General features: G+C 36.2%; 1 protein-coding gene across 26 annotated transcripts in view; it reads right to left on the bottom strand.

Annotated features, from left to right (window-relative positions):
* The window catches only part of CSPP1 (centrosome and spindle pole associated protein 1), a 148,417-nt gene that overhangs the window by 117,705 nt on the left and 6,344 nt on the right, over positions 1 to 24,368 (bottom strand). For 8 of the 26 annotated variants that reach the window (XM_078352583.1, XM_078352591.1, XM_078352594.1 and 5 more), the window contains exons 2-5: positions 19,272 to 19,380; positions 17,006 to 17,105; positions 5,736 to 5,839; positions 286 to 366 (exon numbers count right to left, since the gene is read on the bottom strand). In XM_078352583.1, coding sequence (XP_078208709.1) covers positions 286 to 366; positions 5,736 to 5,839; positions 17,006 to 17,105; positions 19,272 to 19,370 — 384 coding nt within the window. In that variant the 5' untranslated portion in view covers positions 19,371 to 19,380. Of the gene's footprint in view, positions 1 to 285; positions 367 to 4,981; positions 5,006 to 5,735; positions 5,840 to 17,005; positions 17,106 to 19,271; positions 19,381 to 22,020; positions 22,206 to 24,368 lie in introns of those variants that run through there. The other 18 variants (XM_035276411.3, XM_008982743.5, XM_078352581.1 and 15 more) reach the window with 8 other exon arrangements.

Here is a 24,368-nt window from a genome sequence, read left to right as displayed (position 1 = left end):
TAAGTATAACTGAATACCGCAAAATAATCAACATATTAAAGAAATATATAATTATAAACAAACCAAAAAAAAAGAAATATATAATTAGATGGTTACAAATGCTGTGTTCCAAAAAAAATTTAAACAGCATAAATGTGACTCTCCACGGATTTTTGAAAAAGAAATATATTCAAGTATGGGGGAATGATGTGATCTTCCATTTGCATTTAAATCAACAGTGTGTTCTTTTAAGATTTTCATGCCTCGGAAAACTGCTACCCACAATAACTACTCCTATCCACCTACCTTAGCAGATAACCTCTCACCAATAGGAAGAGAGACTCCCAGAGTAGATGGATCTGTTTCACTCGTAGATAGAAAATTTTTCTGTAAATATACACATTAAAAAAAAATTACCTAGTTGCCTTTATAAAATATTTTGCATAAATGTCTTTGCATTTTATATTCCAAACTAGTGTTACACTATGCAGAGCAAAAGAATGAAATGGAATGAAGACAGGAACTGCAAATCTATTACAGATCATACCAAAAGCAATTGGAAAAAAGAGCATTTTCTTCCAATCAACAACTCCCTGAAAGGGAAAATCAGGCCTTAATTTTCATTTGCTATACATGTATGTCTATTGATTCAAGATGATTAGAAGCATGAAAAAAAAAGAAAACTTTCCCAATTTATATTCATCTTCTACGCACATAGTCTTAATTATCAGTGCTCCACTGTCTTTTTGTTCTCAAGGCAAATTTAAACTTCCTTACAAATATCTTAATACATGCCGCAATGGTTTTCTTTTCTATTTTTCCTATAATTATATGAATGAATATCTACTGAAATATCAATAAACTATTAATGTTATATGTTCCTCCATCTGAGTTCATTAAGCATTTAAGTAAAGCAGTGTAGCAGAGGCAGCATTAGACTAACAGTCAAAAGAACTAGGATCTACAACTAGCCCAAGCACTTAGTTGTGTAACACTGAGCAAGTCACTTAACTTTTCTGACAAACACTTTCTTCTTCTGTAAAATGAGAATAGTACTTGCTCTGCCTACCTACCAAAGCTGGCATAAGGATGAAGGAGGATAAAAAATATAAAATCCCTTTAAAGCTGTAGAGCAAATACAAGGGACTGGAAAAAAAAAAAAATGCACATGATCCCCAGCTTGTAAAAAAAAAAAAAACACATGATCCTTAACTTTTTGGTACTGCTACTTAGTAGTCAAATAATTTGGAATAAGTTACTTCCCTTCACTTCAGTTTCCTTGTCTGTAAAACAGAAATAATGCCATCTACACATCACTGGATTATGAGGATTAAATCAATCAATATTTGTCAACCTGTCTACCTCCATGCCTTTTATTTATTCATTAAACAAGCAATTAGCAACCATCTAATACTCTGCAGGTATATTTTCCCTATATTCAAGAGATTTACAATTCAGCAGAACAAACAGACATGTAAGCAAATAACCATAAAACAATGTATTAACTACTACAATAGTGTTGTACTCAAAACATTACAGAAAGAGAGTAATTAGCAAAACTAAGTGTTTAATAAAGCTTCACTAAATATGGCCACACATGGTGGCTCATGCCTGTAATTCCAGCAGTTTGGGAGGTTGAGAAAGCACTTGAGCTCAGGAGTTCAGACCAGCCTGGACAACAGGGCGAAACCCTGTCTCTACTAAAAACACAAAAAATTAGCTGGGCATGGTGCCATGCACCTGTATTCCCAGCTACTCAGGAGGCTGAGGCAGGAGAATTACTTGAAATTGGGAGGCAGAGGTTGCAGTGAGCCAAGATTGGCACCACTGCACCCTAGCCTGGGTGATAGAGCCAGACTCTGTCTCAAAAATAAATAAAATTTCATTAAATCTGAATTTACAAATGAATTGTGCTACAAAAGCTAATTTGAAAGTTGGCTGTATGAAACTCTAAACTTATTTGACAAGGAAAAACTAAGACACATGACCAGACCACTGAGTGAGTTTACTTCCTATATACTGAAGTACACTATAAACCTAATCATTTTGAAGAGTTATAAATGCATCAAAAACCCACTCATAGTTCCAATCCCAGGAAGACAGATTTAACATCCTCACTCCTTCATTGGGCAATTTCCCATTCCAAACATGGGTCAAGAATCATGTTTGAAATTTTCAATAAAATGAAAAAAATAATCAATAACAACAACATAGGCTGGGAATGGTGGCTCATGTCTCTAGTCCCACCACTTTGGGAGGCCAAAGCAGGAGGGTCACTTGAGCCCAAGAGTTTAAGACCAGGTGGGTTTTTTTATTACCCTGTACCTACCAAAAAAATGTTTTTAATTAAAAAAAAAAAAGAACAACAATGAGTTTTTTCAAAAAGCTAAATTTTAATCACTCATTCATTCCTTCAATAAATACTGAGTGCCTACCATATGCTCAAACTCTCTGATACATTTGGGACAGAAGAAAACAGATAAAGATTCCTGCTCTCCAAAAGCATATATTCAAGCTGGGGAAAATGAAAAGAAATAATAAACATAATGAGGAGTAATTACATGCTAGAAAGTAATACTTACTGTGACAAAAAAGAAATTAAAAGGACAGGCTACAGCTAGTGTAGGTTTATCAGGCATGAGGGTGGGAAAAACAGAAATCAAGAATTCTCTTTTGGACATGATCTACATAAGATATTAGGTAGATTTCAAAGAGAAAATGTGATTTATGCAGCCAGCTAGAAAAGTCTGAAGTTCAGGAGAGAGGTCTGGGCTGGAAATATTAATTAACTGACTCATTTAAAAACTGTTCTCCTGAGAACATGTCTTTTCTGTGTTTAGATGGTCAAGCATATATTATAAAAACAAGAAAGCATTTCTAGGCAGGAAGGGCTCAGGAAAAAAAAAATTTAATTAAAACACGAAAGAAGATGGTAGTTGTTTGTTTTAATAACTCTTCTCAGCAAAATTAAAAGATTTGTTTCTTTTTTAATTCAAATATCCATGCTATCCAAGTATGGAAGCCACAAGAGATATAGGAATAGGACTTAAAAACCATACATATTTCAGGGGGTCCAGGAAGCTGCAGCCACCTCCCTGTATCCTGTGTAGTTTCCTTTTTCTCTTGCTTTCCCTTCCATTCTCATCTTCTCAAATGTAAACAAAAAATTCTCTCTCATGTTATGGAAATACTGCTCCTCTATATGACTATATTCTTAATAATCTAAAAAACTGGCCAGGCTCAGTGGCTCATGCCTGTAATCCCAGCACTTTGGGAGACCAAGGCGGGTGGATCACAGGTCAGGAGTTCAAGACCAGCCTGGTCAATATGGGGAAACCCCGTCTCTACTAAAAACACAAAAAAAGATTAAAAAAAAAAAAAATTAGCCAGGCATGGCCCAGACATCTGTTGACTCAGTTACTTGGGAGACTGAGGCAGGAGACTCACATAAATCCAGGAGGCAGAGGTTGCAGTGAGCTGAGATCGTGCCACTGCACTCCAGCCTGGGCAATGGAGCAAGACTCCAGCTCAAAATAAAAAATTTAAAAAAAATCTGAAAAATGCCTTCACATCTCTTTGAATTTAAAGATTTGTACTTTTATGAAGGCAATTTCTTCTTATGCCCCCCCACCACTATCCTTTTTATAAATCTTATCTAGGGCGTTATCCAAAAACTACAAGTGAAAATGGCTGATATGTGATACCAGAGGAAAACTCTACCCAAGAAAAGAGGTAGGGAAGGGGAGGATAATGGGGTATAAGCACAGGAAGTCAGGCTGGAATACGAAAGACATGTGCCATGCTAAGGAATTTGAATTTTTATCCTGGAGGCAGTAAGAAGATTCTGACATATTTAAATAAGTTAGGGACAGAATCCTTCTGGAAAACAGCTTGGAGGGGAAAATGAAAATTAGCTCAAGGAAATCAGTTAAGTTGTAGCAGCAATTTAAGACAATAAGATGAGAGTCTCTACATGCAGAACTAACTGTCCTAAAACACAGTTATGCTCTTCATAGACTACTTAAGAAAATATAATGTTCATCATTACCTATCACATATAACAAGTTAAAAATCTACTGCCTTCCAATTTGATCCTATCTGATATACATTGTTATTTCTTACTACTCTCAAAAAGTATGATACTCTGACTCAGTATGGTAAACCTAATATTCCTCAATCATACAAAGCTAAAGTCTTCCCTCTAGGTCCTCTTTTACTCAATGTTCTCCATCTGAAAAGCTTTCTTGCTTCAAGTTTCTCTCTAGATCATCCAAATCTAGATTGCCTTACAAAATAGAAACACCCACTATGAGGATTTTCTTGATCATTATCTTCTTCTTCTTGTAGTTACCACTTTCTGAATTGTATGAATGTCATCTCCACAACTAAGTTCCAAGCCTCTTGAAGACAGGATCCATACCTGATAACATCTATATACGTGTTTAAAATATGTTAGTCGAATGGTCAATCTGTGAGATTATTTTTAAAACTAGTTTTGTAAAACCATAAAATTGTTTCTCTTTATTTTCCAATATAAATGTACAAATGCAATTTACAGATTTTGCATTTGTGCAAAATGCAAAAACAGAGTAATCCAAATTCTGACAACATGTAGTTTAAATATCTTAAATATTCTACTATTCTATTAATCTTACTGTGACTAGTATAATTTGAGAAACAAAAAATTACATGCTGAAAACAGACTTAACTGCAGAATATCAATAAAGAATGCATAAGAAAGCAATAAACACAAATGCAAAGCAGGAATCAAAAGCAATGACTATATGAAAGGAAAATTATAAGGTGTACACTGTCATCTTGCTAAAAGCAAGAATACAAAATGATACCACTCAATTATCTCAAAATCACAAATAAACCTATTTTTCTAATTGGTTTGAATCTCATAAATGCAAACAATTGCAAGCTACTGGATTATTAAAAAGAAAGAGAACGAGAGAGAGAAAGAAAAAACTAAAGAAAGACATTCTGCAGATAACCCTACCTTTCTTTTCCCTTGTGTAATGCCCTAAAGTCAAGGGAAACAAACCATTGACAAAGTGTATTCAGTCAAAATTCATTCTCTCTATGTGCAAATCAGAATAAATAAGAGACAGTTTGTACATTTGGAACAAACATAAAGCAGTAAAAAAATAAAGTAAATTATTTTAAACAACCATGTCGTCTTGTCGTCATCTCAAGGTGACAAGACATCATCATGATTGTTTAAAATAATTTTATAACCTAAAAAGTAGAAGTGTATTTTAAAACTTAAACCATTACTTTGGCTATTACATAATTTAACAAAAATACTTAAAACAAGAGATCATAATACAAAAGCTTTAGTGGCTAAATAATTAAATAAATATTTATAAGCTTGACTCATAGGAAAATAATTAGTAACTAGAACCCCACCTGTCATTTTAATACATAGATGGGGGGTATAGAAGAGTGGGAAACCATGACTCGATTACTTCAAACCATGAAACTTCACAGAAAACATGAAAAACCATAATTAACAATCTCATTTAAAATTAGAATACATTGCCTTAGTCCAAAGGTCAAGAGTCTGTTATTCTACAGCACCAGTTCTCAGCAACATTTTTTTCCCTATCTATGTCATATATGACTCTAATAATACTTTGCTAGTACCACTGAAAACCTAAAAAATAACACATATGACTAACAACCTTATGAAAACAAATTTAGGAGCCAAATCCTAAAAACATTAAACCCAACTCCTTAATAGAATGCATTACCTGAGTAAGATAATGTCTGTAATCTTGCCGCAATTCTTCTTTCAATTTATTTTTCTTCCGCTCATAGTCTTCCCCAAGTGGTAAACTTAATCCATAATCAATCCCTAGAAAAAGAAAACAACTTCTTAGTATATTTCATTTTCAAACCAATATCAAAGTTCTACTCCCTGTAACAAAGCACAGTAAGAAGGAACACAGTTATGCTAATTCCAAGAGTAGGATTAGAGTAAGTTTTTACTTAAAATGTCTCAATGGATGATACATTCACATAATCAAAAATATTATCAAAAATATCATTCTCACCCATGAACCCTAGCCACCCTGTTCTCCTGTCCAGAACGACAAACATTGTTATTTCTTCTGTCTCCATGCAGAGAATATTTTAATGCACCTATAAACAGATACTTTTATATTATTATATACATATTTATATGCATGTGTGCATTATATTTACTTTTTCCCCCAGTTAAGATAAATAATCCAGCACTGTTTGGCACCTCTCTTTCTCAAGAACAGCAAAATTAAAGAAAAGCTAATTATCTTTATTTCTTCACTTCATTATACACTAATTTCTATAAAAATAAATAACAACAATTTTAATGCATCATTTTCAGTCTAGGAAAACTAATATCATGATTGTTTTAGCATACAAGAATATCTTTAATATAACATGCTTCTGAGAAAAAATTAACAGGGCCATGTGTTGCCTAGGATGACTTTTTTTTTATTTTCTTTTTATATCAAAGAGCATTGAGATAGGATGAAATTTCTAAAAACTTCTAAAGTTAAGCCAATTCTGATTTCATAAAATTTGATATTAATTTTTGCTGTGGTAAAATATATATAACTTATTATTTTAATCATTTTAAAGCATACAGCTCAGTGGCATTAAGTACATATATGATGTTGTACAACCATCATCACTATCCATTTCCAGAATTTTTTCATCATCCCAAACAGAAGCTCTGTAAATAGATGTTAATTTTTGAAGAAAAACTTCAAATGTGAGTAGCATTTCCTTACACAAAATTCAAAAATCAAATTACCTTTAGGGATGATGACGATAACTGTACAATTTGTAAATGTACTAAAAACCATTGAATTGTGCATTTTAAATACGTAAATGTTATGGTATGTAAATTGCATCTCAAGAAAGCTATTAAAAATCAAATTATATACTTTTCGAATCTTCAATAGTAAAATACTACGTCAAGAAGCATAGACACCAGATAAGTATTCTGATTTCTGAAGTCTCTTCCCTTTTTTAGCCCTATTACACACATAATACTACAGTATGAAAAAATTATCATTTCTAAACAAAATAAAACTTGCCTTTTCTTTTGAGACAGAGTCTTGCTCTGTCACCCAGGCTGGAGTGCAGTGGCATGATCATGGCTCACTGAAGCCTCAACCCCCTGGGCTTATGCAATCCTCCCACCTCAGCCTCCTGAGTAGCTGGGACTACAGGCGTGCGCCATCATGTCTGGCCAAAACTTGCCTTAAAAATTCTGCTACGAGCACTATAGATGAAATAATTTTACTATAGTTCATAGACTGCTATAAAAATCACTGTTTTGTGCCTTATTTCTCACAATGTAGCTGAATGGAACTTAATATGAATGTGTCATACCACTGCTTTACTGCATCACTGAAATATTTCAGGCAGGAAAAAGGCCAGTGTAATATAAACATAAGTGGATGTTTATGGATTCTTACAAAATACTAAAATCCATTTACCCCTATAAACACTGGAATTCTCTTGATCAACATTTCTGGCCCATCTCTTACACATGCTTCTAAACCTCTTCCAAAAGAAACTAAAGCATTCCATATCCTTGGAATTTTAAATCATCCTAGAAAGGAACCGTTTCCTCTCAAAGGAATCTAAACCTTATTTTTAAAGATATAGAATTTAAGCTTAAGGAGAGAAATAGTTTTTATTCTCATGTTCAGAATGGAGCATCATATATAAAACTAAACTTATAAAATCTGTGAAGGCAAGGCCCATGCACGATTCAATTTTATAATCCTGGCACATAACTTTAACCCAAGAAAATTTTCATGAAATAAATCTGCAAATGAATGTATGAATGAGTGCCTAAGCAAGAGGGAGAAACGAGAAAGGGTAGGGGGAAAACAATATACTACACTTAGTATTTCTGCTGTTAGCGGTCTGACTGCATAGAGAGAGGTAGTAAGCAAAGTTACTTATTACTAGTCACACAGGGTCACAATGGATGGTCTATTGTGCCAAGGAGAAAAAGACAACAATGCTGCCAGGATGATGGCTCCCAACACACTGCCATTCCATCTAGGAACAAGCAATTTACATTTACAAATTTATGAAAAGCCACGTGTTTAAGGTGTCTTTTCCTGCTGCTTTTCAATTCTATTTGGTGGGTTTATGTGGAAGAATAAAAAGAAAAATGTAATTCATTTTCATTTAAATTATTATTATTATTATTTTGAGACAGAGTCTCATTCTGCTGCCCAGGCTGGAGTACAATGGTGCAATCTCAACTCACTACAACCTCCGCCTCCTGGGTTCAAGTGATTCTCCTGCCTTAGCCTCCCGAGTAGCTGGGACTAGAGGCACCCGCCACCATGCCCAGCTAATTTTTCTATTTTTAGGAGAGATGGGGTTTCACCAAATTGGCCACGCTGGTCTCAATCTCCTGACCTTGTGATCCAACTGCCTTGGCCTCCCAAAGTGCTGGGATTACAGAGGTGAGCCACCATGCCTGGCCTATGATTCATATTAAGTTCAATTTTTATATACTAAGAGTATTTGCTTTTCACTATTTATTCAAATAGTACTGTAAAACTGTCTTAACAGACAAATAACAACATATAATGCCTTCGGAGTTACTTATAACTTCATTAATTTAATGTTTGGTCAACAGAGAACACTAATGTTTAATTCTTATTTTTGTCATCTTGTAACAACATTTTATAGCATTAGAGGTAAGTCACAGATATAAAATCAGAAACTGTACAGAACAATATAAATATCCTACTCTTTTAAACCATGCATTAACAATGGCATCTCAATTGACTTAATGAGTTAAGGAATACAGTGAGGCTTACTTATTGTGCTGTTGTCTTCTGGTTGATCTAGCAGCAAGTAAAGCATTTATGTCATGTTAGGGTCATTTGAAGTGATGTCACTTCATCAAGTATAATATCAATGACCCTAAGATAATTAACACTATGCTTCAGAACTATAGTAATTAGAAGCATTTGCTGTCTTTTTTTTTTTTTTTTTTAAGACCGAGTTTCACTCGTTACCCAGGCTGGAGTGCAATGGCACGATCTCGGCTCACTGCAACCTCCGCCTACTGGGTTCAGGCAATTCTCCTGCCTCAGCCTCCCGAGTAGCTGGGATTACAGACACACGCCACCATGCCCAGCAAATTTTTTGTATTTTTAGTAGAGACGGGGTTTCACCATGTTGACCAGGATGGTCTCGATCTCTTGACCTCGTGATCCACCCACCTCAGCCTCCCAAAGTGCTGGGATTACAGGCATGAGCCACCGCACCAGAGGAAGCATTTGCTTTCTATAGCAGTTGTGGCTTACATAAAATAATTAAGACTAAAGTATATAACTTCTTTATAATTAACCTTCTAACAGAGCATTCATCATAATTATGAAACAAATTACCATGGAACATTTACTTTCTTTTCATTATTATACAACCATGAAAGAACATTATGTAAAAAATATCAAAACACAAATTAAAGGAAATAATGATAGGCCTTTACATAACAGGTGACTTACAAGGAGATGTGACTAATTGAGGAGACAGTGTACTCTTAAATTTCCACTATAAAGGTATTATTACAAGGACCCATTTGACTTACACAAACTAAATAAAAAAAGGAGAAAAGTATGTGATTTAGTTTACAATAGGATAAATCTAAGACAAAGAGGAATGATACTTAAAACTACAAGGCCGGTGCTGTGGGTCAAGCCTGTAATCCCAGCACTTTGGGAAGCTGAGGTGGATGGATTACTTGAGGTCAAGCGTTCGAGACCAGCCTGACCAACATGGTGAAACCCTGTCTCTATGAAAAACACAAAAAGAGTAGTTGGGTGTGGTGGCAGGCACCTGTAATCCCAGCTACTTGGGAGGCAAAGGTTGCAGTGAGCTGAGATCACACCACTGCACTCCAGTATGGGCAACAGAGCAAGACTTCATCTCAAAACAAACAATTATAACTACAACTATCCATATGCAGTGGCACAAACCTATAGTCTCAACTACTCAGGAGCCAGTGAAGGGAGGACTGCTTGAACTCAGGAGTTCAAAGCCACCCTGGGCAACATACCAAGATGCTATCTCTACAAAAAAATTTTTTTAATTAGTTGGGCATGGTGGCCTGAGCCTGTAGTCCCAGCTACCGGAGAGGTTGAGAGAGGAAGATCCCTTGAGCCCGGGAGTTTTAAGCTACAGTAAGCTATTATGGTGCCACTGAACACCAGCCTAGATGACAGAGTAAGATCCTCTCCCTTAAAAAAACTGGGTGTGGGAAGTAACTATATGTTTTATGACCTTCACAAATTTGTATCAAAACATTTTAAAAGATTAATGGAAGCATCTAAAAGATTAATGGAAGTATTTCTCAACAACATTAACGGCTGTTAAACAAAATAATCAGTAAGAATTTATTTTAATGAAATAAACACAAATATAATGCCTAGAAACAGTTTAGGGAGATAAAAGATCTTTTATAGATCACTTTTAGGTGACTTTCTCTTAATTTAATATTACTAATATCTGAGTTATTCTGACAGACTCCTTACTAAAGACATTGTTTCATCAGCTTATATGAACTAAATCATGTACATGCTATGTGTAATAAAAAGATTTGGACTATTACTTTCTCTAGCCACGGAAAAGAAAAAAAACAAAATTGGATGGCCTCTGTCTCCAGTTCCTGGGAAAAAACCTCTAAATCCTTAAATTTTTTCCAGACATTGAGAATGCCTTTATTATTCATAATGGGTACCTTGGACCACACCTAACAGTTTATACTAACAAGATGAATCATTGTGAACCCCCAGAGAGTGTATGCAGAGATGACAAAAATGGGAGCTGGTCATGCCAGCAAAACTAATCACGTGATTTGAAGGTTGGGCCTTTGAGGCATGTGACATCAGCCAGGCCTAAGGAAAACAAATGTAACAAGGTTGGAGATCAAGCCAAGGAGCAATGATTCAACCAATCATTCCTACACAAGGAAAACCGAATAAAACTCTGGACACTCAGGCTCAGGTGAGGCTGGTTGGTAATATTCTGTATCCTGTCACATACTGATGTGCTGGGAGGGTAATGCCTCCCTGAGACTAACAGATACTTCTTGTTTGGACCCTCTCAGACCTTACCCTATATGTTTCTACCATTGGCTAGTTCTGATTTGTATACTTATGTTATGAAACTGTGATCATAAGCATAGAGCTTTCTTGAGTTCTGTGAGTCATTCTTATGAATTACTGAACTTCAGGGGAGAGTAGAAACCCCCAACTTTATAGCCAGATGGTAAGACCTGAGCGTATCCTGGAGACACTTGAACTTGCAGTTGGAGTCTGAAGTGAAGGCAGTCTTGTGGGTGTGGAGGCCTATGCCCTTAATCTGTGAAGTTTGGTTCAACTCCAGGTAGCTGATGCCTGAAGTCATTGTAATACTACCCCAAATTCTTTTATGAAAGGTATAAATTGTGGCAGAATGAGTCACATGGAATTAATCATGAATATCATCAGTATCTAACAGAAAAGAATATGACAGTTGTACTATGAGCTATCAATAGACTGTTTTCATTGGATAAAATTAATATGCCCAGTTTATATATCACTGATTACTATACTATGCTTAATTACTTATTCAAACGTTGATGTCACAGTGCATTAAGTCAATACCTAATTTCCAAATCTGACCTATATTAGCCCTGTCTTTTTATAACTCCTGAATAAGACCACTTAAAAAAAATCCTTAGTTGCCAAATTATTTGACATTTTTCCCAGTGTGAAAAACTATGTATTTTACTGAATTTTATAGCCACAATTCACTTTGGGAGACTGAGGTGGGCAGATCACGAGGTCAAGACATCAAGACCATCTTGGCCAACATGGGAACACCGTCTCTACTAAAATACAAGATTAGCTGGGCATGGTGGTGCACGCCTAGAGTCTCAGCTACTTGGGAGCTTGAGGCAGGAGAATTGCTTGAACCCAGGAGGTGGAGGTTAGAGTGAGCTGAGATTGCGCCACTGCACTGCAGCCTGGAGCCTGGCAACACAGCAAGACTCTGCCTCAAAAAAAAAAAAAAGCCACAATTAATCAAGCAGGAGGTCAGTAACTAAATGCTTATACGGTATAAAATTAGTCAAATTATATATTGTTCTTTAATAAAATTCCATGTGCATCAAAAAGTATTAATTATGGTTTCAGTTGGCAATGAAAGCATTCCTTGAAAATTAAAGTCAACACACCCAAGAGAATTGGTTTTATTTTTGCAATAGAGACATTAACTTGTTGGTTTAAAACATCTTTTCCAAGGAGTAAGTGCTGGGCACTGTGCTAGGCAGTGGAAATACAATGGGAGGAAAGTTGGTGTGTCATTGTAGCACAAATGAGAAGCTGAATAAGTTCAAAAGTACTCTTCATGAAAAGAACCAATCCTCTAGAAGCACATGGCAGGACAGGCAAACTCAATCTAGAAGTAATAAGATGGCAAATTTATCATATAAGAAGAAAAGAAGCCACTGAAGGGTTTGAAGCAAAGACTAATAAGATCAGAACTGTTTTATGCAAATATATGAAAAACTATACAGAGACTTGGTAGAAGGGGCTAGAGTATAAAACCAAACAACAACCAAAAACACTAGGAAGTTTTTGCAAAAATCTAAGTGAAGGACAACAGAGGCTTGCATAAAAGAAAGTCAGTGGGATTACAGCAAAGTGACCCATTTGAGATTTAGGCATTAGAATCAACTAGATTTGTGTAACTGCTTGACATAAGAGGCAGGGGAAGACAGGAATCGAGGATGACTAGGCAGCCAGCTCAGTGAGATGGGGAGCACTAGAAAGTTTGACAGGTGTATAAATTAATTTTGTAAATTTTGATTTTGAGCCCATGACATACATGACCATACAAGTATGGATAGCCAATAGAATATCAGACATATTTCATAATAGAACCTGGGATTGGGATACAGATTCAGAAGTCATGAACACACTAATAGTAAATAAAGCCCTGTAAGCAGATGTGGACACTCAGGGAATGTACAAAATGAGAAGACAGCCTAGGGTCAGAGGCCCAAGTAACACCAATTAAGAAAAAGGCAGAGGTCATTGCCTTTTAAGTTATACTTTTAACTCTCCATCATATGTGAATGTAATGATCAAAGAATAATTCCTAAGACAATTCAAAAAAGTACTTTTTTCTTTTTTTGAGATGGAATCTCTCTCTGTCACCCAGACTGAAATGCAGTGGCATGATCTTGGCTCACTGCAACCTCTGCCCCCTGGGGTCAAGCGATCCTCCCACCTCAGCCTCCCAAGTAGCTAGGATTACAGGCCTATGCCACCATGCCTGGCTAATTTTTTTATATTTTTAGTAAAGACAGGGTTTCATCATGTTGGCCAGGCTGGTCTCGAACTCCTGACCTCAAGTGATCCACCCACCTCGGCTTCCCAAAGGGTTGGGATTACAGGGGTGAGCCACCATGCCCCACCCAAAAAACTACTTTTAAAAAGATGGAAGGGCCAGGCACAGTGGCTCACACCTGTAATCCCAGCACTTTGGGAGGCCGAGGCAGGCAGATCACTTGGGCTGAGTTTGAGACCAGCCTGGACAACATAGTGAAACCCCATCTCTATAAAAAAACTACATGTATATAAAAAAAAAATTAGCCTGGTATGGTGGTGTAACCCTGTGGTCTCAGCTTCTCGGAGGCTAAGGTGGGAGGAGGATGGATCACTTAAGCCTGAAAGTGGAGGTGCAGTGAGCCAAGATTATGCCACTGTACTCCAGCCTGGCCAACAGAGTGAGACCCTGTCTCAAAACAAAAAAAAGATGTAAAAGGGGAAAAGAAACTAATATTCATTGTGTAACAATTATGTGCCAGCCATCTTTTCAGGTATTTAACTTTTGCCCATAACGACTTTTTGAGATAGATGCCATTACATAAGGAGACAAAGTTTAGCTCCTGACAGGTCATAAAGGAGTCAAAGCCCAATCCAAAGCAATCTGTAACCCTAGAATTTAAAAGGAATTCTGTCTGACCTTAGTGACCTTACTGCCTGAGATAACCTACTATTAAACTTTCACTCAAAAAATTGGGAAAAGGATATGAACAGACACTTTAAAAAAGAAGACATACATGAGGCCAACAAACATATGAAAAAATGCTCATCATCACTAGTCATTAGAGAAATGCAAATCAAAACTACATTGAGATACCATCTCACGCCAGTTAGAATGGCGATCATTAAAAAATCTGGAGACAACAGATGCTGGAGAGGATGTAGAGAACTAGGAACACTTTTACACTGTTGGTGGGAGTGTAAATTAGTGCAACCATTGTGGAAGACAGTGTGGCGATTTCTCAAGGACCTAGACATAGAAATTCCATTTGACCCAGCAATCCCATTACTGGGTATATATCCAAAGGATTATTAATCATTCTACTATAAGGACACATGCACATGAATGTTCATTGCAGCACTGTTTACAATAGCAAAGACCCAGAACCAACCCAAATGCCAATCGATGATAGACTGGACAGGGAAAATGTGGCACATATACACCATGGAATACTATGCAGCCATAAAAAACAATGAGTTTGTGTCCTTTGTAAAGACATAGTTGAACCTGGAAACCATCATTCTCAGTAAACTGACACAAAAACACAAAATCAAACACTGCATGTTCTCACTCATAGGTGAGTGTTGAACAGTAAGAACACATGGACACAGGGAGGTCTGTTGGGGGGAAATAGGGGTCTGTCGGGGGGGAAATAGGGGAGGGACAGTGGGGGGTGGGGAGTTGGGGAGAGATAACATGTGGAGAAATGCCAGATATAGGTGATGGGGAGGAAGGCAGCAAATCAAACTGCCATGTGTGTACCTACACAACAATCTTGCATGTTCTTCACGTGTACCCTAAAACCTTAAATGCAATTAAAAAAAGAAAAATTCAACCGTAAAAAAAAAAAAAACTTTTAAAAAATTATCTCTTGGAATAATTAAAATTTCGATTCATAAAAATGTAGGGCTGGAAGATAATCAAACTTATTTCACAGATAAAGAAATCGAGAGCCTTAGAGATTAAAAAATTTTACCAATATATACTTTTCTTCACTAATGCTGTATATTAATAATTTGCAAGAGATTCAAAATGGAAAGAGTTATCTATATATCTGATACTAAAAGTAGGGCACTCATTTTAAACTATTTATCTAATAGAGAGAAAAAACAGGCCAGGAGTGGTGGCTCACACCTGTAATCCCAGCACTTTGGGAGGTTGAGAAGGGCGGATCACAAGGTCAAGAGATCAAGACCATCGTGGCCAACACAGTGAAACTCCGTCTCTACTAAAAATACAAAAAAATTAGCCGGGCGTGGTGGCTCACACCTGTGGTTCCAGCTACTCGGGAGGCTGAGGCAGAAGAATCGCTTGAACCCAGGAGGCGGAGGTTGCAGTGAGCCAAGGTTGCACCACTGCACTCCAGTCTAGTGACAGAGCCAGAGCAAGACTCCGTCTCAAAAAAAAAAAAAAAAAAAAAGAGAGAGAGAGAAAAAGCTTACTAACTATTCAGTTTCTTAACCAGCATCCCCTTGTATCCACTGGCATAAAAAACAATTTAGGAGTATACTTACAATCATGAAAAGCTGTCCATTTGAGAACAATGCTTTAACCAAAGGAACTTATCATAGTTGACTTTCTTTTTGTGAAAAAGTTTGTCGTCATCAATAAATCACAAAATGCACATCAAAAATATTCATACAGGTCAGTCAGGCACAGTGGCTCACACCTGTAATCCCAGCACTTTGGGAAACCAAGGCAGGCGAGTGGATCACATAAGGTCACAAGTTCAAGACCAGCCTGGCCAACATGGCAAAATGCTGTCTCCACCAAAAATATGAAAAATTAACTGGGTTTAGTGGCACGCACCTGTAATCCCAGCTACTTGAGAGGCTGAGGCAGGAGAATCAACTGAACCTGGGAGGTGGAAGCTGCAGTGAGCTGAGATCGTGCCACTGCATGCCAGCCTGGGTGACAGAGCCAGACTCAGTCTTGAAAAAAAAAAAAAAAAAAAATATATATATATATATATATATATATATATATATATGTATATTCATAAATGTATATATATACATTTAAAGCACATATATATATATACCAAAATGATACATATAAAGTCCTTGGCATTCTTAGTACATGTATGTTTAAATATACATATATACATATGAATATATGTATATATACACACACACACACACACACACACACACACATATATATATATTCATACAAACTGGGCACAGTGGCTCATGCCTATAATCTCAGTGCTTTAGGAGGGCAAGGCAGGAGGATTGCTTGAACCCAGGAGATCAAGGTAACACTGAACTATGATCATACCACCACACTCCAGCCTGGGTGAAAGAGAGAGCCTGTCTTTAAAATAATAAATAAATAAAATTTTTACATATTCAAATATTTTCTTTTTTAAAAATGGATACCTACCAACAAGCAAAAATGTGGTAAAAAGTTTCCAAATGTTTTCATACCATACCATAATCAAAGCATTAGTATGGCTATAGTATTAACTTCTTTACAACTCCAACATGGTCATCAATAATTAAAACAGTCTTTCACCAAACAGCATTTTGTACCCTTTAAGCATATTTGTTTAATTTTTAAATAAGCAAGTTCACCATTTTCATTCAACAAATAAAACAGTTTCTCTTCTCTCTCTCACAGACACACAAATTCCATTAAAAGTTTTCAATTTTAAGTTATGTTATACACACCTACTTCTGTAAGTTCTACACATCATAACCAAGGCAGTATCACATAAAACAAGTACAAAGTTTTCAGTATGAGTTCTATTTCATAGGTAGACCATATTGACTTATATAAGATTCCAGAAAGAAAAATTATTAGGATTCCAAAGAAATCTTTTTTTCTGACAAGACAAACCTCTTTCAGAAGAGCCCACTAAGGATATCTTAAAATAAGTTTAGCACATCTAATGACATACCTAAGGAACCCCTGGTCTGTTGACTATTTGGTGGTATGTTTTCCTTAGCCATAGAGATCAGTATCTTACTGTTTTCAGAAAGCTTCTCTGACAACTTTCCCTGAAAGAGACATAATATTTACAAAGGCAAGGGGAGGGAAGAAAACATGAAATATACAACCCATCTCAAATTTTAATTAAACAGCTTGATGAAATTACACAGTAAATCACAGAAGAAACTAAGTGTAAGGTTTTGAGGAATTAACCAAAAGTATTTAAATTTTATAATCGATATTCTAATATTTAATCATTTACTTACCAACAAATATTTACTGAGTCCCTATTAAGTGCTAGACATTTTGTCAAGCACTGAAGATATACAAGTTTTTAAAAATACAAGAATTTCTGTCATCATAAACCTTATCAACTACTGGGGGGACACATAATGAACTCAAAACATGATTATGTGATATGCAGACAGTGGTAGGAAGGAGTTATAGAAAAAAAAAAAAATAGATCAAAATAAGGAGGCCCAGAAATGCTGGGGGAGGGACTACAAGGCCTCACTGAGCAGGTGATACTTGTTAGTGTACTAAGACTTAAATTATTTATGTACAAATTAATATTAGAAATTATAACAAAACTGAATTTAAAGCTATGTATTCCAAACTATGTAACTCCAAAGCCGTAAGCTGGTCCTAACTACAGGAGAGTGGTTAAGAGATAGACTCTGGAGCTGCATAAAGGTTCCAATCCTGAATCCACCACTGTGTGGACTTGGACAAATTACTTAACCCCTGTGAGCTTCACTTTCTTAATTTATAAATCAAAAAAAATTTCACCTACTTAACAGGAATATTATGATTAAATAAAATGATACACAGAAAGTCCTTGGCATTCTTGGTACATGACAGATTATTATGGAAGGAAGGCAACCAATTATGTTTGTTCCAAGGATGCACACTGGAGCCCATCTGTTAGGGATCAAAGCCCAGTTTCACCAACTCTACTGCCTTAGTCTCATTACTTTAATTTGCCTCAGTTTACTCACCTGGAAAATTATAATAACAGCACTTACCTCATAGATTACTATGAAATATAACCTCTTAAGGCTATGCCTTGTCCATAGTTAGCACTCAATAAATGATAGCCATGTGAATAAAACTACTTTATAATTAGGCTATCTATATTATTTATCATCTCAGCCAAGATACCTTTGTCCAGAACAAATGCTAAATCAGAAAAAAAAAACACTGGACAACAGGTAAACCAAGATCATCTTGGACAAAGCAATATAAATGGTAACTCTCATTATGATTAATCATATGGCACAGATTAAACTACATGCTCTATATTATGATACTGAGCTTTGAGAAGGTGCCATAACACTCTCATCAGTGCTGTATTCTCAGAGCGTATGTAGCACAGTACCTAACAGAACCCTCAGTAAATATTTGCTAAATCGATAAATCAGTTTCACCAAAACAAGGAAAGCTTTAAGAAAGCCTTTTAAACACTGCTTTAAGAAACAATTATTTTAGGCCGGGGAAAGTGGCTCACACCTGTAATCCCAGCACTATGGGAGGCCAAGGTAGGCAGATCACCAGATCAAGAATTCAAGACCAGTCTGGCCAACATAGTGAAATTCCTCTATGCTAAAAATACAAAAATTAGCCAGGCATGGTGGCTTGCGCCTATAGTCCCAGCTACTCGGGAGGCTGAGGCAGGAGAAACACTTGAACCCAGTAGGCAGAGGTTGTCATGAGCCAAGATTGCGCCACTGCACTCCAGCCTGGGCAACAGAGTGAGACCCCGCCTCAAAACAAACAAACAAAAACCAATTATTTTAAGAAATTTATATTATGAAACTTGAATAGTACAAAATAAATTACCCTAATAAATCCACTTTTGCAGATTTCAAAATAAAAACTTTTTAAACTAATTCAATAAATTGAACTTCTTCACATAGAATGTAAGAACTTGCCTTTACTACTGTTCTGTTTATGTTGTGTAAGTTCTTTGTAATAGAACTGGTCTCATAATCATTTTATGAAGCAAATAATTCTTCAACAAGAGATAAGAGAAACACTGTGAGATACAAAACACCACAAAAGAAAAACTGCATTCAAAATTACTGCAATCTTGTCTGGAGTCAGGCTCCCAGAATAATAGCATAGTAAGAAACAGAAGATTCTCACTCACAGAAAAGGATGTTTTGCATTTACACAGGAGTAATCTCCATAGACAGTTATAATAAAACATGTTCAAAGAAAATTATTAAGTTTACCTTCATTTCCATGTAAGGTGGATCACTTTCCAACTCTGCTTTGTCTTTGGCCAATTTAGCTTTTCGCTCTTCAATAAATTCATCCAAATTATCAGCCATTTTGCAGATTCTTAAAAAAAAAAATTTTCAATAAGCATATCTGTATCATAGTATTTTTAGCCTAATTATCAACATGTACAGTTAGTCCACATTTAGTTTTCAATCTCACTTATCAAATTGAGAAGTTCAAACTTAAGACTGATCATAAATATGCCTGCCTACTGCCTCTCCCAACTTCCCTAAGAAGCCTACAGTACACTTTTTCTTTGAGACAGAGTTTCACTCTTGCTGCCCAGGTTGGAGTGCAATGGCGCCATCTGGGCTCACTGCAACCTCCAACTCCCAGGTTCAAGCGATTCTTCTACCTCAGCCTCCAGAGTGGCTGGGATTACAGGCATGCGACACACCCAGCTAATTTTTTGTATTTTTAGTAGAGACCAGGTTTCTCCATGCGGGTCAGGCTAGTCTTGAACTCCCAACCTCAGGTGACGTGCCCACCTCGGCCTCCTAAAGCACTGAAATTACAGGCATGAGCCACAGAGCCCAGCCAATATACTTTAAAATATCTGAAATAAAAAGAAAATGAAAAACTACCACCACCATCCATACATGCCCCTCCCTGGCAAAAAAAACAAAAGCAAGCAAACAAAAAGCTCCTTAAATCCTTAAGCCAAAGAACTTTAAAAAAAAAAAAAAAATTTTTTTTAACTATTGGAAGATAATTTCTAACTTATGGAAAATTTACAAGAATGATACCAAGGACACACAGTTTTTATTAATTCTCTATTAAGATTTTGCTCCACTTGCTTCATCCTTTGCTTGTGCACACAAGGTCATTCTCTCCATACACGCAAACACAATTTTTCTAAAATTATTCAAAGGATAAAGTACATAAATCATAGCCCTTTGCCCCTAAACTCTTCAGTGTGTGTGTCTTAAGAATTGAGTGATTTTCTTACATAACCTCAATACAATTATCAACTTCTGTAACATTGATTTTTTAAGCTATTGTCTATATTCCACTTTTGTCAACTGACTCAATAGCAGCCCACTGAAGTTAGATATTGTAGTTTACTGCTCTTTTGCCTTCTTCAGTTTGGAACATCTATTTCTACCAACTTTCTTTGTCTTTTATGACACTGATATTTTTAAATACCATCTATCTACTATCCATCCTTTTTTTTTTTTTTTTTTTTTTTGAGATGGAGTTTCGCTCTTGTTACCCAGGCTGGAGTACAATGGCGCGATCTTGGCTCACCGCAACCTCCGCCTCCTGGGTTCAGGCAATTCTCCTGCCTCAGCCTCCTGAGTAGCTGGGATTACAGGGATGCGCCACCATGCCCAGCTAATTTTTTGTATTTTTAGTAGAGACTGGGTTTCACCATGTTGACCAGGATGGTCTCAATCTCTTGACCTCGTGATCCACCTGCCTTGGTCTCCCAAAGTGCTGGTATTACAGGCGTGAGCCACCGCGCCCAGCAACTACTCATCCTTTTCAATAGAACATCCCTTATCTGGGATATGCCTGGTGGTTTTTCTTCATGACTATATTTAGATTATGCATTCTCACAGGAAATACTTAGGTGAAATCTCAAGGTGTCACATAGAGAAAGCACATAATATTCACCTGCCTTCGTCAGTGATGTTATTTTTGATCACTGACAAGGTGATCATCTTTATGATCTTGTCTAATTTCTGAACTGCTAAACTGTTCCTCAAAGTATAAAGTACCATTTTACATTCCAATGTTTAAGAATATAAGTGAATTGTATACGATAATTGCAATTTCTACACATCCTCGCCAAGGCATGATATTTTCAGTCATTTTTATCTGTCATTCTATTGTATATTTAGTTGTATCTCTCTACGATTTTAATCTGCATTTCTCTGATAACTACGATGTTGAACAACTTTTCGTCTATTTATTTACCATACATATAATCATTGGGTAAGTGTCTACTCAAATCTGCCTTTTTTAAAATTAGGGTTTATTTTTTATTTTTTAGAGACAGGCTCTCACCTTGTCACCTAGGCTAGAGTGCAGTGTTGCCATCATAGTGCACCTGCAGCTTTGAACTCCTGGGCTCAAGCAATCCTCCCACCTTAGCCTCCTGAGTAGCTGGGACTGCAGGCAAGCACCACCATGCCCAGTCAGTTTTTTTGTTTGTTTATTGCAGACACAGGATCTCACTATGTTGCCCAGGCTGGGGCAATACAATCATAGAAAAATGTTACCGCTTCAATTCCTGGACTCAAGTGATCCTCCTGCCTCGGCCTCCCAAAGTGATCAGACTACAGGCATTAGCCACCAAGCCCAGCAGGTTATTTTATTACTATTGAATTATAAGATTTCTTTATATATACTTGATAAAAGTCCTTTATTAAACTTGCTTTGTAAAAATATTTTGTCAATCTGTGGTTTGTAAGTTTTCTTAATAATGTATTTTTAATAGTGAAAGCTTTAGATGTTTCTCAAGTCCCATTTATGAATTTTTTTCAATTTTTTAATTAATGTATTATCTGTACTTTTTGTGTCCTATCTAAAAAACTTTGCCTAACCCAAGATCACAAATATTTTCTTTGTAAGTTTTTTAGTTTTTTTCTTCCTACATTTAATCTATGATCCATTCAAAGTTAATTTTTGTAAATCTATAAGGGTCAAGGCTCAACTTTTTTGCATATTCCAGCACCATTTTTTGAAAAAACTAACCTTTCCTCATTTAACCTAGAACTTTTTTCCAAACACATCTTCCAAAGTCCCAGGAAAGTCAGCATCTAATTGGGTATGCAGAAAAAAAAAAAAAGCCACTAATGATCAAAGTTTTAAGGCCTGGAAGCCAAATGTGGACAGAATCTTGGAAAGTCAGAGCAAGTTGGAAGGTTTAGAAAGGTTTGATTTACACATTTAAGATGTGCTACTGGAAATTTCCAGCAGATGGTCAGAAATTCAAGATTCAAATTCAAGAAAATGAACTACATTAGAGATGTTTAAGAGTTAATTAAATATTTTAAAGATAACAGATGAAGTCGCAATCTATGAGCACAGGCAGGGAAAAAGAGAGATGACCCAGAACTACACACCAGGCAATGTTCACTTGAGGAAATGACAGAAGAATTGAAGCTGGGGAACAAAAAAAGGAATAATTAAAACAGGGATATGAAACAAACCCAATCAACATAATTAGTTGAGGAGAAATGGAAAAGAGATACAAAATAGAATTGGTGAACAATATCAAATGCAAGCAAGTTTTAAAAAAAAAAAAGCATCCAGTGAAGTTAACTTTTGGGACAAAGATAATTTCAAAAAAAATGTATATATATATATATATATATGATTGTAGAAAAGCAGACTTTACCTAAAAGAGTATGTTGAAACTTTTATCAGGTAAACAGTACATAATGTAAACTTCATGCTATTATTTACTACCAAAAGGAACACTGATTTTAAAATATAGCTTAAGGCTGGGTTTGGTGGTTCACACTTGTAATCCCAGCACTTTGAGAGGCCAAGGTGGGAATCACTTGAGCACAGGAAGTCAAGACCAACCTGGACAACACAGTAAGATCTCATCTCTACTAAAAATAAAAATAATTAGCCAGGCATGGTGGTGCATCCCATAGTCCCAGCTATTTGGAAAGCTGAGGCAGGAGGATTGGATCACTTGAGCCCAGGAAATCAAGGCTACAGTGAGCTTACAAGCATCCCACTGCACTCCAGCCTGTTTAACACACCAAGATCCCATCTCAAAAAAAAATTAAAAATCAAAAAAATAAAAATATATACATTTACAGATAAAGTTTTAGCAAAATATATTTCAAATCAACAAAAGTTGATATATTTTGGCCAATTTCTTTTGTTGTTTTTTTTTGGTTTTTAGAAATGAGGCCTTGCTCTGTTGCCCAGGCTGATGTGCAATGCCACGATGAGAGTTCACTGTAACCTTCAACTCCTAGGCTCAAGTGATCCTCCCACATTGTGGCCACCAGAGTTGCTGGGATTATAGCTGCCAGCTGCAATGCTCAGCCTATTTCAGCCATTTTTAATTTGCTAATTGTCAGAAAAGACTTTTCCTAATAAAAAATCTGAACTCAACAGCAAACAAGTTCTCATGTTTAGGAAAATCACTCCCTTAATATCTGATAATTTTCCTCAATAGCCTATGTCTGACAGGAATAAAATGATGAAATGATGCATATATTTTGCTAAAAAATTTTGCACAGAATTTAAACAGAAATACCATTTATCTAGGCTGGGTGCAGTGGCTTATGCCTGTAATCCCAACACTTTGGGAGGCCAAGACGGGTGTAACACTTGAGGTCAGGACTTCAAGACCAGCCTGGCCAACATGGGAAAACCCCATCTCAACTAAAAATACAAAAATTAGCCAGGCGTGGTGGTGTGCTCAGGATTGAACACTATTAGAAGTGGGGTTAATTCTATGATGGTACCACTCAATAAATCTAAAATATGGTGCGGAGGGGGGCTAATGCTGTAACTGGCAGACAAGTAGTAGTTATTCATATCAGCTGGGAGAGGAAATATTTGGTATTTTGTGTCTTAATCATTCAGGCTGTAGTACAGTAGCATAATCTGGCCTCACTCTTGATAGACAGAAATCGTCCCCAACATTTGTGTTTTGTCTGTGTTTGGACACAGTGATTGAATGTTGTCTTGATCCATCATAGACACAGAGTAGTCTTATCTGATGTTGATGTTCTGTACAACAGTTTATCTTCAACAGAAAAACACAAAGTTACTGTGAATGCCAGGCTAGTTTCTAGCAATATCAGTTTCTAGCTGTCACAGCCATTTTTCTTTTTCTCACTCATAAAGCATGTGACAGCTTACATATTTCAATTACACAATTATTCAATAATTACTTGGTGACTCACAGAGACTACATTAATTACTATGGCACATGTACAATATAGAGTAAAAACATTTATAATTTAATAATTAACTTGCTAAAAATAAATCAGCTGAAAGAAACCTAAATGGGATTATTTATCTCGCTGACACTCTACAATATAAAGTCACAACTTTTTCAAGACATCATG

The sequence above is a fragment of the Callithrix jacchus genome, chromosome 16 (genome assembly GCF_049354715.1).
Source record: "Callithrix jacchus isolate 240 chromosome 16, calJac240_pri, whole genome shotgun sequence".
Classification (NCBI taxonomy): Eukaryota; Metazoa; Chordata; class Mammalia; order Primates; family Cebidae; genus Callithrix; species Callithrix jacchus.
Note: the sequence above shows the minus strand (reverse complement) of the source record. Positions and strands in the feature narration are given on the sequence as shown.